The sequence below is a fragment of the Nomascus leucogenys genome, chromosome 1a (genome assembly GCF_006542625.1).
Source record: "Nomascus leucogenys isolate Asia chromosome 1a, Asia_NLE_v1, whole genome shotgun sequence".
Lineage (NCBI taxonomy): Eukaryota > Metazoa > Chordata > Mammalia > Primates > Hylobatidae > Nomascus > Nomascus leucogenys.
The window spans coordinates 45,609,399-45,622,377 of record NC_044381.1 but is presented as its reverse complement, the minus strand read 5'-3'; the positions used below and the strand labels follow the sequence as shown (position 1 = coordinate 45,622,377).

General features: G+C 39.3%; 1 protein-coding gene across 7 annotated transcripts in view; it reads left to right on the top strand.

Moving 5' to 3' along the window:
• The window catches only part of SPIN1 (spindlin 1), a 91,096-nt gene extending 79,593 nt beyond the window's left edge, over window positions 1-11,503 (top strand). For 6 of the 7 annotated variants that reach the window (XM_030808406.1, XM_030808659.1, XM_030808539.1 and 3 more), the window contains 2 exons: window positions 1,413-1,646; window positions 7,904-11,499. In XM_030808406.1, coding sequence (XP_030664266.1) covers window positions 1,413-1,646; window positions 7,904-8,103 — 434 coding nt within the window. In that variant the 3' untranslated portion in view covers window positions 8,104-11,499. Of the gene's footprint in view, window positions 1-1,412; window positions 1,647-7,903 lie in introns of all 7 variants that reach the window. The other variant, XR_004029089.1, reaches the window with a different exon arrangement.
• Window positions 11,504-12,979: the final 1,476 nt, after the last annotated feature.

The following is a 12,979-nucleotide window of genomic DNA, read 5'->3' as shown; positions in this document are numbered from 1 at the left end:
TGGACTCCAAAAGTGCTAGGATTACAGGCGTGAGCCACCGTGCTTGTCTCTAATTGTTTTTTTTTTTTTTTTTTTTTGTTTTTTAAAGATAATTGTTTTAATTTTGTATAAAGAAAGTTATCTAAAATTGTGGATTGGAGAAGTCTTAAAACCAATAGGATCCTTCATAGTTTTTCCAGTATTAAAAAGATGAAGGTGATAATTTTCACCACTTTTGAAAAATATTAAGGGCTAGGACCGTTAATCTATCGTTTCAGAGACCTGAGCTCCCAACCACACGGGGCATCTGATTAAATCATACAAAACACTGACCTGCTATGATCTAGGTATAAAACAAGAAAGGGAAGGTGGAAGGTCTCTTTCATGGGGGTGTACAAGCAACTAACAAGTACACAAATAACATAAAATGGGATAACTTTAGATCACAGTGAATGTTATTAAGAGGTAAAATTGGGTAATGTGACTGGGATTTGTGGGGCTACCTTGTTGGTCAGGAGAACCCCAAAAGGAGCCGTTCTTCTGAAGGTATGGGGAAGAGCTTATCAGGCAGAGGAGAGTGTGTCCTAATGGGAGAGGAAGAAAAGCAGAGTAGAGAAGGCACGAGCAATGAGGAGGAAGATGGGAAACTTGAGGGCAGAGGTGTGATGGCTTAGGGCTTGGGGGCCATGGTGAGCAGTTTGGTTGTTTTTCAAATTATGAAGGGAAGGCATGGGAACATTTTAAATCACACAATGTGGTATCAGTGACACAGTGATTACTTTGGTTGCAGTGAAGAATAAGATTGTAGGAGCAAGAGAGTAAAAACCTATGCCTTAATTAAAAAATGGAAATAAGACTGAAGGAAAACAAACATCAATTTCTTAAAAAAAAAAAAAAAAAAAAAAAAGGACCTCTGTGCCTTGAATAAGTTTTCTAAGTTTTAGATAAACGTTCTGCGTTCTGTGGTTACATAAGGTGCTAATACAAGAGAAGCGAAGTGAACCGTATACAGGAACTCTACTATTTTTGCAGTTCTTCTGTAAGTCTGAAATTATCTCACAATTTAACTGTTAAGTAAACAATAACAAAAAATATTTTATACCTTGAATGAACAATTAAAACTTTTGATTTGGGTACAGAACCAAGAGCAGATGAGTCCAGAAAAATAAAAAAATAAAAATCATATTTTTTTCAATTAACTGACTTGGGACAAAATACTTCTATTCCTGTTGAATCCATCTCTGAGCTGGGGCCCAGTAGTTTATCTTTGGTTTTTGTACTTTTTAAAGCTTTCCCAGATTCTGATGCTTGCTAATACATTGCATGGACAAAATTTCAGGTGTAGCCTTCTTTAGTAAATTCAGTCTTCATAGTCGGTAATCAGTGAAACACTTTGTCAACTTTTTTTTTTCTTTTTTTTTTTAAATCCCCAGCAACAACTCGAATCAGCGATGCACACTTGGCAGACACAATGATTGGCAAAGCAGTGGAACATATGTTTGAGACAGAGGATGGTTCTAAAGATGAATGGAGGGGAATGGTCTTAGCACGTGCACCTGTCATGAACACATGGTTTTACATTACCTATGAGAAAGACCCTGTCTTGTACATGTACCAACTCTTAGATGATTACAAAGAAGGCGACCTTCGCATTATGCCTGATTCCAGTAAGTATATATTGGCAACTTTTATTTTTGATAATTAGAAGGGATTTAGACTTTAGTACAAGATATTTGATTGGCTCTTTTGCAAATACATTTTTATTTTTGGATATATGATTATTCTTTTACTCATGCACAAACACTGCCTTTGAAATTTTTCATCCAGTCGTTATGAATTTTAGATAAGAAAATATTTGATAATCAGTTCTGCTTGGCTTCTATAATAAGATACAAGTTGTTTTATAATTATTAACACTATTACATATTACTTCTTGCTTTTATTTAAAAACATGATGGAATAGGGATCAGTAAAATACGTCCCCGTATACCCTGCTCAGCTTTAACAGCTATTATCTCATTGCCTGTCTAGTTTTATCTATTAGCCCTCCCAGTGCAATTATTTTGAAGCTAATCCCAAGACATTGATTATTTCATCTGTAAATACTTGAACTTCAGAGCAGCAATCTTCAGCCTTTTTGTCACCGAGGACCAGTTTCATGGAAGACAGTTTTCTGTGGATTGGGGGTTGGTTGTGGATATTGTGGTTTTGGAGGCGTTAGATTCCCATAAGGAACACACAACCTAGATTCTTCACATGCGTAGTTCACAATAAGGTTTGTGCTCCTGTGAGAATCTGATGCCCCTGCTGATCTGACAGGAGGCAGAGCTCAGATGGCAGTGCTCTCTTTGCCACTGCTCACCTCGTGCTGTGCGGCGTGGCCCAAGTGTCTGGGACTCCTGATTTAGAGAACATCAATTTCAGAAAACGGTTAACTGGGGGAACTTTTCAGTAGCAACTGGAGTACAGAGTCAGTGTTTAGACAGGTGATTTAGCTATTTCCACAACTGGTCTGTTCACACAGGTAAGGTAGAAGAGGATGTGACCTGGGCTAATTTCATTAGGCCTAGAAAAGCTTTATTGTGGTTTTTGTTTTTGGACAGAGTCTTGTTCTGTTGCTCAGGCTGGGCTGGAGTGCAATGGTGTGGTCTTGGCTCACTGCAACCTCCGCCTCCCAGGCTCAAGCGAGTCTCCTGTCCAGCCTCCCAAGTGGCTGGGACTACAGGCACCCACCACCACGCCTGGCTAATTTTTGTTTGTTTGTTTGTTTGTTTGTTTTGTTTTATATTTTAGTAGAGATGGGGTTTCACCATGTTGGCCAGGGTGGTCTCAAACTCCTGAACTCAGGCAGTCCACCAGCCTTGGCCTCCCAAAGTGTTAGGATTACAGGCGTGAGCCACTACGGCCATGTTAGTCCGTATAGTTAGTCCATTTAAAATGTGCATTTCTGTACTTTTTTTTTTTTTTGAGACGGAGTCTCACTGTCGCCCAGGCTGGAGTGCAGTGGCACTCTGTACTTTTTAATATATGCACAGATATGTACAGTCCTCACCACAGTCGATTTTAGAACATTTTCATCACTTCAGAAGAAAACCTTGTATCTGTTAGCTGTCAGTCCTTTATTCCTCCAACCCCCTAGCCTTAAGCAACCAGTAATACTTGCTGTGTAAATTTCCCTGTTGTGGACGTTCATATGAATGAACTATATGGTGTGAGGTCCTTTGTGCTAGCTTCTTTCCCTTAGCATATTTTGAGATTTCATTCACGCTGTAGCATATATCAGTACTTCATTCCTTTTAATGGCCAAATACGATTCCATTGTATGGATATACTACATTTTGATTAGCCATTCATCCAATAAAGGACATCTGAGTTGTTTCCCCCACCTCTTGGTTATTATGAATAAAGCTGCTGTAAACATTTGTGTACAAGTTTCTGTGTGGACATGTTTTATTTCCTTTGGGTATATACCTAGGAGTGGAGTTGCTGGGTCATAATGGTAACTCTATGTTTAATCGTTTGGGGGAGCTGCCAGGCTAATTTTAAAAATGGATACACCATTTTACATTTCCAACAGCAGTGTATGAGACTTCTGATTTCTCCACATTCTCACCAACTCTTACTGTTACTTTAATTCTGGCCATCCTAGTGGATGTGAAGTGGTATCTTATTGTGGCTTTGATTTGCGTTTCCCTGATGAGTAATAATGTTAAGCATCTTTCATATGCTTGTTGGCCCTTTTTAAAAAAAAAAAAAAGAAAAAAAATTTTTTTTTTTTTTTTTGAGACAGAGTCTTGCTCTGTCGCCCAGGCTGGTGTGCATTGGTGTGATCTCAGCTTACTGCAGCCTCCGCTTCCTGGGTTCAAGCCATTCTCCTGCCTCAGCCTTCTGAGTAGCTGGAACTACAGGCGCGTGCCACCATGCCCGGCTAATTTTTGTATTTTTAGTGGAGATGGGGTTTCACCATATTGGCCAGGCTCCTCTTGAACCCCTGACCTCAAAGGATCCACCCGCCTTGGCCTCCCAAAGGGCCGGGATTACAGACATGAACCACCATGCTCGGCCTATTGGCCCTTTTAATATCATCTGTGGTGAAATGTCTATTCATTTCCCCTGCCTATTTTTAAGTTGAATTATCTGTCTTTCATTATTGCATTGTGACAATTTTTTTTTTTTTTTGAGACAGAGTCTCGCTCTGTCGCCCAGGCTGGAGTGCAGTGGCACAATCTCGGCTCACTGCAAGCTCCGCCTCCCAGGTTCATGCCATTCTCCTGCCTCAGCCTCTCCGAGTAGCTGGGACTACAGGCGCCCGCCACCACGCCCAGCTAATTTTTTTTTTTTTGTATTTTTAGTAGAGACAGGGTTTCACCGTGGTCTCGATCTCCTGACCTTGTGATCTGCCCGCCTCGGCCTCCCAAAGTGCTGGGATTACAAGCGTGAGCCACCGTGCCCAGCCGACAATTTTTTAAATACAAGACCTTTATCAGATATATGTTGCAAATATTTTCTCCCATTCCATGGGCTGTTTTTACTTTCTTGATGATGATCTTTGCACAAAAGTTTTAAACTTTGAAGTCCGAGCTATGTTTTCTCTTGCTGAGTATGCTTTTTATGTCCTAAGAATCTTTTGCCAAATCTGAGGTCATAAAGATTTACCCTTGTTTTCTTCCAAGAGTTTTATTTATAGCTCTTACTTAGAGATCTTTGATGCATTTTCAAGTTAATTTTTGTTTGTGGTTCAAGTTAAGGGTCCAACTTCATTTTTTTTGCTTGTGACTGCCTATCTAGTTGTCCAAGCACCATTTTTTGAAAAGACTATTCTTTCCCCCATTGAATGGTTTTGGCATCCTTGTTGCGTGGTGGCTCACGCCTGTAATCACAGTACTTTGGGAGGCCAAGGTGGGTGGATCATGAGGTCAGGAGTTCGAGACCAGCCTGGGCAACGTAGGGAAACCCTGTCTCTACTAAAAATTAGCCAGGCATGGTGGTGGGCACCTGTAATCCCAGCTACTTGGGAGGCTGAGGCAGGAGGATCGCTTGAACCTGGGAAGCGGACATTGCAGTGAGCCAAGACCGCACCATTGCACTCCAGCCTGGGCGACAGAGCGAGACTCCGTCTCAAAAAAAAAAAAAAAAAAAATCAGTTGATCACAGATATGTGGATGTGTTTCTGGACTCTCAGTTCTGTTGCATTAGTTTGTATGTCTGTTGCTATGCCAGTGCTGCATTGTCTTGATTACATTGCTTCGTGGTAAATTTTGAGATCAAGAAGTTTGAGTCCTGCTTTTTTTTTCCTTCTTTTTTTGAGACAGTCGCCCTCTGTTGCTCAGGCTGGAGTATACTGGCACGATCTCGGCTCATTGCAACCTCCGCCTCCCAAGGAACTGGGATTACAGGCATGTGCCACCACATTCGGCTAACTTTTGTATTTTTAGTAGAGATGGGGTTTTGCCATATTGGCCAGGCTGGTCTCGAACTCCTGGGGTGAAGTGATCTGCCCACCTCAGTCTCCCAAAGTGCTGGGATTACAGGTGTAAGCCACTGCACCCAGCCCCTCCTTTCTTTTTCAGGATTGTTTTGGCTATTCTGGGTCCCTTGCAATTTCATACAAATTTTAGAATCAACTTGTCAGAACAAAGAAGTCACCTGGGATTCTGACAGGGACTATGTTGGATTTGTAGATCAGTTTTGAAGAGTATTGCCCTCTTAACAATGTTAACAAGACCTTACAAGTCTTCTAATCCATGTCTTGATCTCAGCTCACTGCAGCCTCTGCCTCTCAGGTTCCATCGATTCTCCTGCCTCAGCCTCCCATACATTAGCCATGCGTCAGTCATCTCTATTTCTTTTTTTAAAAAAATTCTTCCTATGAAGAAGTTAGTTAATGTACTAATTTGCTCATCTGGCCTTGAATTTCTACTTCTTAGATACATATTTTTAAAATTTTTGGGCTGGGCATGGTGGCTCACGCCTGTAATCCCAGCACTTTGGGAGGCTGAGGCGGGCGGATCCCCTGAGGTCAGGAGTTCAAGGCCAACCTGGTCAGTATGGTGAAACCCCATCTCTACTAAAAATAAAAAAATTAGCCAAGTGTGGTGGAGGGTGCCTGTAGTCCCAGCTACTCGGGAGGCTGAGGCAGAAGAATTGCTTGAACCTGGGAGGCGGAAGTTGCAGTGAGTCGAGATCACACCACTGTGCTCCAGCCTGGGCGACAAGAACAAGACTCCATCTCAAAAAGAAAAAAAAAATTGTGTACATTTGTTATAAAGGGGTAATGCAAATTATACACTCAGGAATTTGTCATGAGAACATTTCTTTAAAAAGCATTTCTCCAACCTGTGTGAGGTGACTTGAACATTTTTTATAGATAAATAGAGCAAGTACTGTTAACCTGATCATAGGAAATACAAGGGCGTCTGCAATTCTGCATCGCTTTTCCTAGCCATTTTTTGATCTTCCCTCTCCTTTAATTCTCCAAACTTATATTTGTGCGTGTGTGTGTGTGTGTGTGTGTCTGTGTGCACGCGCACGCGTGCTGTGGAAGCTTATTTACCTTTAGAAACAGTGGTGATGCTCTGATCTAATGATTTCTGAAAGGGTCCTGTTCGCGTACCCGCTCTGATGCTAAAACAGGCCTCTGCATGACTCCCTTGGTTAGCTGAGTTACTATAAAATTCACATGCGATCGTGTATTTGTAATTCCTTTGTAAACGTGCCACAAAAATATGGCAGTATGATGATACTGCTTAAGGGAAGAGAATTTTTAAAGAAAAGAGTTCAGCTTATATTTCTTTATTACTTTTAAAAGAACTGATTATGCTCAGTTGTCTTATTTTTATTGCTTGTGACTCTTAGTACCAGAGATCACAGTAGCAGTTTTTGGATTGTCATTCAGTGAGAGAATTTATTGTAACCGAAGAGGCAGACTACTATTAATACGTGTACATTATATGGTCCACACCGGGATACCTGTGAGAGTAAAGTGGCATTACTACCAATTGTGCCAGGATAACATGGACTGTCTTATGTAGGTGGAACTTCTGGTTGCCCTACCTGAAGGCCACCTGCTACTACGACGAAAAGAGCTTTGAGTTTTTCAGAACCCATGCAGAGTTTCTTAAAATAGAATTATAACTGCCTAGCAAACCCCCTCTCTTTTTTTATTTTACTTTGCTTTTTTTGTTGTTGTTGGTGATGGTTTGCTGTTTCTGTGTGTTTTCTTAGAGGCTAGAGGCAGTACATTAATCTTGGGGACCTTTTAGACAGTACAGATGCATGTGCCATCCTCAGAGATTCCCTTGTAGTTGTCCTGGGCTGCAGTTCATTCAGCACCAATTTTTAAAGCATGGAAAGCTTAAATTCTGGAACTGAGTTAGGAAGATGATGTGAAATGCAGTGAAGTTGAGGGGGGAAGAAGCTTTAAGGTTTCACAGAGTAAAACCAATGGTACTTAGGCATTTTAAATGTGTGCCATATTCTCAGTAATCCCTGTAGGAATTGTCTGCTTTCAAATTATATTTCAAAGCCACTCAAACTTATTTTCATTTAATTACAGCTACAGATTAAACATGGGCCAAAGAAATTTTTGGTTATGATTTTCAAAATTGTTCATATATCTAGATGGGGGTCGGCAAGCTATGAAAAAAAATTTTATTGGAACACAGCCACATCTGTTTATATACATATCATCAGTGGCTGCTTTTGTGCTACAGTGGCAGAGTTCAGCAGTTGGGACAGAGACCATATGCCCCTAAGCCTGAAATATTTACTGTCTTGTCTTTTACGAAAATGTTTGCTGACTCCTGGTCTAGATAATCATGAATTCAGGCTATTAAAATTTTATTTTAGTTATGAAAATAAATATGTGAGTTGATTTATATCTAAAAATTGACTTAGAAATTTTCTTTTTTTTTTTTTAATATAGATGATTCACCTCCAGCAGAAAGGGAACCAGGAGAAGTTGTGGACAGCCTGGTAGGCAAACAAGTGGAATATGCCAAAGAAGATGGCTCGAAAAGGACTGGCATGGTCATTCATCAAGTAGAAGCCAAGCCCTCCGTCTATTTCATCAAGTTTGATGATGATTTCCATATTTATGTCTACGATTTGGTGAAAACATCCTAGATGTCATCACAAACTCTGCCAAATTTGTGGAACTGTGAAATGTATTATTTGTAGACATAAAGACTTGATTGCTTTCCAGTTTAATGAAAGCTTAAATGTCCCTGCGAACCCACAATCTCTGCCAGCAGAACTGGTTTTGTTCTGAATAGTACAGATTGATGTGAACACAAAGCATTTTGTGTAAGGAGAACCCCTTTCTTTTAAAGGAAGTCTGTCTATTTGGAGGGGAGTTACAGGCAAGTTTGGTAAAAGTTAAGCTAGTATCATAGTCATTTAAAATTGTAATAGATCTTAACCATTTTCCCCCTCACCCTAACACTCTTATTCTGCCGCCACAATGCAAGCATAGTTTGATGTTTTTGTTATTGCCTTTTTTGAGATATATGTATCTGTATCTACCTATATCTATATGTGTGTATACATATATAATATATACACACAGATACATGTGTACACACACACACCACACACCACACACACCCCACTGGCAGTCTTTTCTTTGTGGGTTAGGATGGGGGTGACATAATTTTCTTGAGTTTAACAGGAGTGCTTTACCCAAGTCAATCATGGTTATGATATCACTGCTTTTTATTTAAAAGTAAACTTTGGGCACAGGAAGCATATGGTAACATTCAGCTTGTTTAAAAAAAATCAGAAGTTCAGAGCACCTTTTCAGTCTGGAGCCCTTAAACCATAAGTCCAAATATGAATTACTTGTGAACAGTTAATGACCCATATTAGAATTTTACAATCTGGTGAAAAATCTGGGTAAAAGGCTACCTTTAATTCTAAGCTTTGAATTTTTTCTGTTGTTGTTGTTACATTTTAATCATAAATTCTTTTTCGCAAAGCCCAGGTCCTTGTTCCACACAGTGTAATGTAGGTGTACTTTGGACAGCACATACGGTCCATTGTGTACAAATCAGTAATCTGGATTTCAGTACATGGATTTAAAAGGCAACAATCCATCACTGGTTTGTGTGTTTTTGGTAAGTTTCTGGAAGAATACAATGCTTTTATATTGGAAGTATAAGTTTTGAGTGGCATTGTTGCCTTCTAACAAGCTCTCTGGGACTTTTAAAGTTTTATTACTATTATTGCTAATATGTGATTATGGTCAGAAACTTTCAACCCACCCCTTCCCCCCTACCCCTGGCTTTTCCTCACAAAGAATGTCTAGACAAATAGCAGCTTAGTCTCCTGACACCTCTTGTGGGGTGCATGTTCCTGCTCCAGGTGTGCTGTTCATGTGGATTCATTCCATTCAGTGCCCCCTTGGGGTTTGCATGCCAGTGAAGCGTTACCATAGAAGAGCCAGCCGTTTGTGTTCGCTTGGTGGGTGTAAGTAATAGCAGCCCTTAGCCACGGAGTCTTTATGTGGTTTATTCCTGCAAGGTTGTTTTAAACTGAAATAGAACTACTAGTGTGATTGGTTGATCAGCAAAACAGCTGCTCTCACTTTGTTTTGGAGGAGCCCTGGTGGTTTGAAAGCCAGGAGAAAGGCCATATGTGAAACTAGTCTCTTGTGGAGATTGGAAATCCTCCCTGCTATTTGGGCAGAGCCTAAACGTGCATGCTTGTCACTCAAACACCAGAAGTTTGAATCAGAAGTCCGAGTGACCTCTCTTGTGGCTGTTCTTAATGGTTTCCAGGCCTCGTTATGCATGGTTTGCTTGATGCCCATTTTTTGTGCCTTGTGCTGTTGGATGGTAACGACCACTCACCATGTAAACACAGTACCTCAGTTTTCTGTCCACAGCTGCAGTCGCTCCGTCCCTGGTGCTTCACTGTGGGCAGCCAGGGACAAGCTTCTGAAAGCAGTGTGATACCCAAGTCATAGGTGCTTCTCGTGTGTGAACAGGTGTCATTCTGCAGATCTGTTACGTATTTTCCTGTTGACTCTTAAGAGTCCCTGCATGTAAATCTCAAAGCTGAGCCTGGCTCCCAGAGTCCAGACTGACATTACAGCGCAAGAGTTTGCAAGTGTGTCCAGCATGCACGGACTGTGCAGAACTTGGCTCGGTAACTTTGGGTGGAAAAATAAAGTACATTTTGAAGTATCTTGAGGGTTGGGTCAATTGAGACATTTCTAGCATTACTTAATGACTTGCATTGTGGTTTTTCTGCAAGCAACTTTAATGACTTTTTTTATACCACATGGTCTCCCAGTTTCTAGATGAATGCAACATAATGACGGTGATGATGACGATGAGTTTAATCATTGTTCCATTTATTGCCTTTAGGGCTGAGGGAAAGGGAAGGTTTGTTTTTTTTCTCCCCATTTTCCCCTATTCTGTCTTTCTTTTGGTGGCTTACACCACATGTAATGACGCTATGACTAATTCTGCTCCCAAGCCCTTGTATCTTGGGCTTCATTTTAGGCTCATGTGTCAGATCTGCATGCATTGCTTGCATTTTTCTGGTATCTGAATGTTGGTTCCTTGTTCCAGGAATTCAACATTAACTTCCAAAAGTATCATGGGACTTGTGACAACACAAGACATGAATCTATGTATAAAATTTATCGGCCTTTCTCATTTACCTGCTCTAGTATTATTGTATTGTGTGTGCGTGTGTGTGTGATGTCAGGCTGCCACGTAAAACTTCAGAGAAAAATCTTAAAAGCAGACCATCCTTTTTTGCATGCTCTATTCTAAGTAGAATGTTCAATGTAACTGACTAAAATTGCATGTTAAAGATATTTAGGTTTTTTTGTTTTCTTTATTTTTATTTGTTTTCAGTTTCCTGTATATTTGCTTACTGTGCCGTTTTAGTGGTTTTAGGATAAAAATGCACTGGTGAAGCAAATGTAGTGCCAACAGAAGGTGATTTTCCAGTTGTAAATGTCATGCAGCATTTGAAGGGACTGTGTTTTCTTAAAAAGATTTCATTTCTTTTATCGTTTTATGTGCCAAACCACGAAGTGCATTGGGCTTGAATCTCTGAACACTGTAGACCCATTAGAAGACTGTTCCGATTGTCACAAATTGTAGTGCCTGAAAACACTCTTAAGCTGATTGTCTTAAAAAAATGAAAGTTCTCCAAAGACAAAACAGGAACAATTATTATAACAAAATAATTATGGTTGAAATGTCTGTGGTTCCTTGGAAATGCTGCGCTCTTTGTGTTTTTCCATCATTAGTGCAGTTGGAATGAATGTGTATAGGTCAGAGGTCTTCGTGTTCACATTTTAAAATTAGGTAAATGACCTCATCTTTCAAGCTTGAATTCATTTTTAATTTTAATTTTATTTTATACAATGTGTAGACAGTTCCCTGTTCTCTGCATTTAGAAGTATACACAATATAAATCTGTTAATTCTGTAAGTAATTTTTATAATTATGATGTAACTCTATCTTATCCTTAAAACATTTAAAATAAACCCTTTATGTGCAACTCCTGACTGTAAAGTTTGTGCTCATGAGCAAAATGTGATGTGTTAAACTTGATTCTGAAAAGTTTTTTGGGCCAAGTAACCTTTTCACCACATGTAAATGTCAGATATGCATAGAAACAAAAAGAAATAGAATTTTTATTTGATAACATTCAATAATACCTGAAAGAAGAGGAGGCAATCATCAATATCACACATATATTAAATATTGAAGTTTGCAATTTGACATTGAGAAAGTTTAACTTATAAGATCTTAAACTTAAAAAAATTCTTATAATTAAATAATGTGTATTTTATACTTTCACATGTATTCTTTGAATATTTCTTATAATGCTTTTACTCATACTTAATAATGGGATTCTATAGTGAAAAATCACTATTTCTCAATGCTAAGATACAAATAAATGAAAGTAATATAGGCTGGTGCAAAAGCAATAGCAGTTTTGCCATTGCTTTTATGGCAAAAAATGCAATTACTTTTGCACCAACCTAATATTAACACCTATGTATGTTTTTCTTGATTATTTTAATCAATGAGGTAAAAAGTGGAACTTATGGCATGCTTTAATAAGTTTTTTTTTTTTTTTTTTTAATGTTTCTCAGTTCATTTTGGCCAAAGGATCTCATGCTTAAGTCTGGGATATTCACCTGCCTTTGGGAGAATGGTTGATACTTGGCGAGGGATGAATGCAAACTTGGGCTTTGGGACGCTGGGCTTCTAGGTTTGTGTCAGTGCGATGCCTATGCCCCAAGACCATGGAGGTTACTGAGGTGGACTGAAGGCAGAGTCTACTCTGGCTTTGGTGGAGGAAGGCTGCAGTTCAGGGAGGAAATGAGCCATTGGGAAGCACAGGTGCCCTTGAGTCTGGATTTTCTGACCTTCCTTGCTGAAGGTAGATTATTCGTTGTCTGTTTGTGTTATCTGTCATGGGTACAGCTCTGTAAATATTGCCCCAAAAATATAACAAAGCAAGTTTAGTCTGAAGTTTGAAGCTTGATGACTAGTATTTGTAAACTAATGAATCAACTCCCCTATTTAAAGCAGTCATCACTCTGTTGGAGAATTTTTGTTTTTTCTCTTGGTACAGTTAAACTCTGTGATGACAAAAGCATTTGATACTAATAAAGCATTCATAAATGCTTAATAAGTACCTTGCCAAGCACTTTCCACACTATTTTGTTTTCTTCTTAACAGTCTTTTGAGGAAGAGGCAGAGATTGAGTATCTCACGCAGGATTATATATAGAGGAATGAAGACTCAGATCTCTATTTTGTGCCCAGACTCTGAGCTGCTTTATGAACACCTCAATTAAATTACTTCATTGGAGTGATTTGAGTAATCTATAGTGTAATATTTTCTGTGAATAATTTTCTGTAACCTTATTTCATAAGTTAATATCTAAAAAGTGTTTATTTCCAAATTGCCAAATAAAAGGTTTTATATTAGTCATTAGAATGTAGGCATCTGTGTCTCTGTATGCT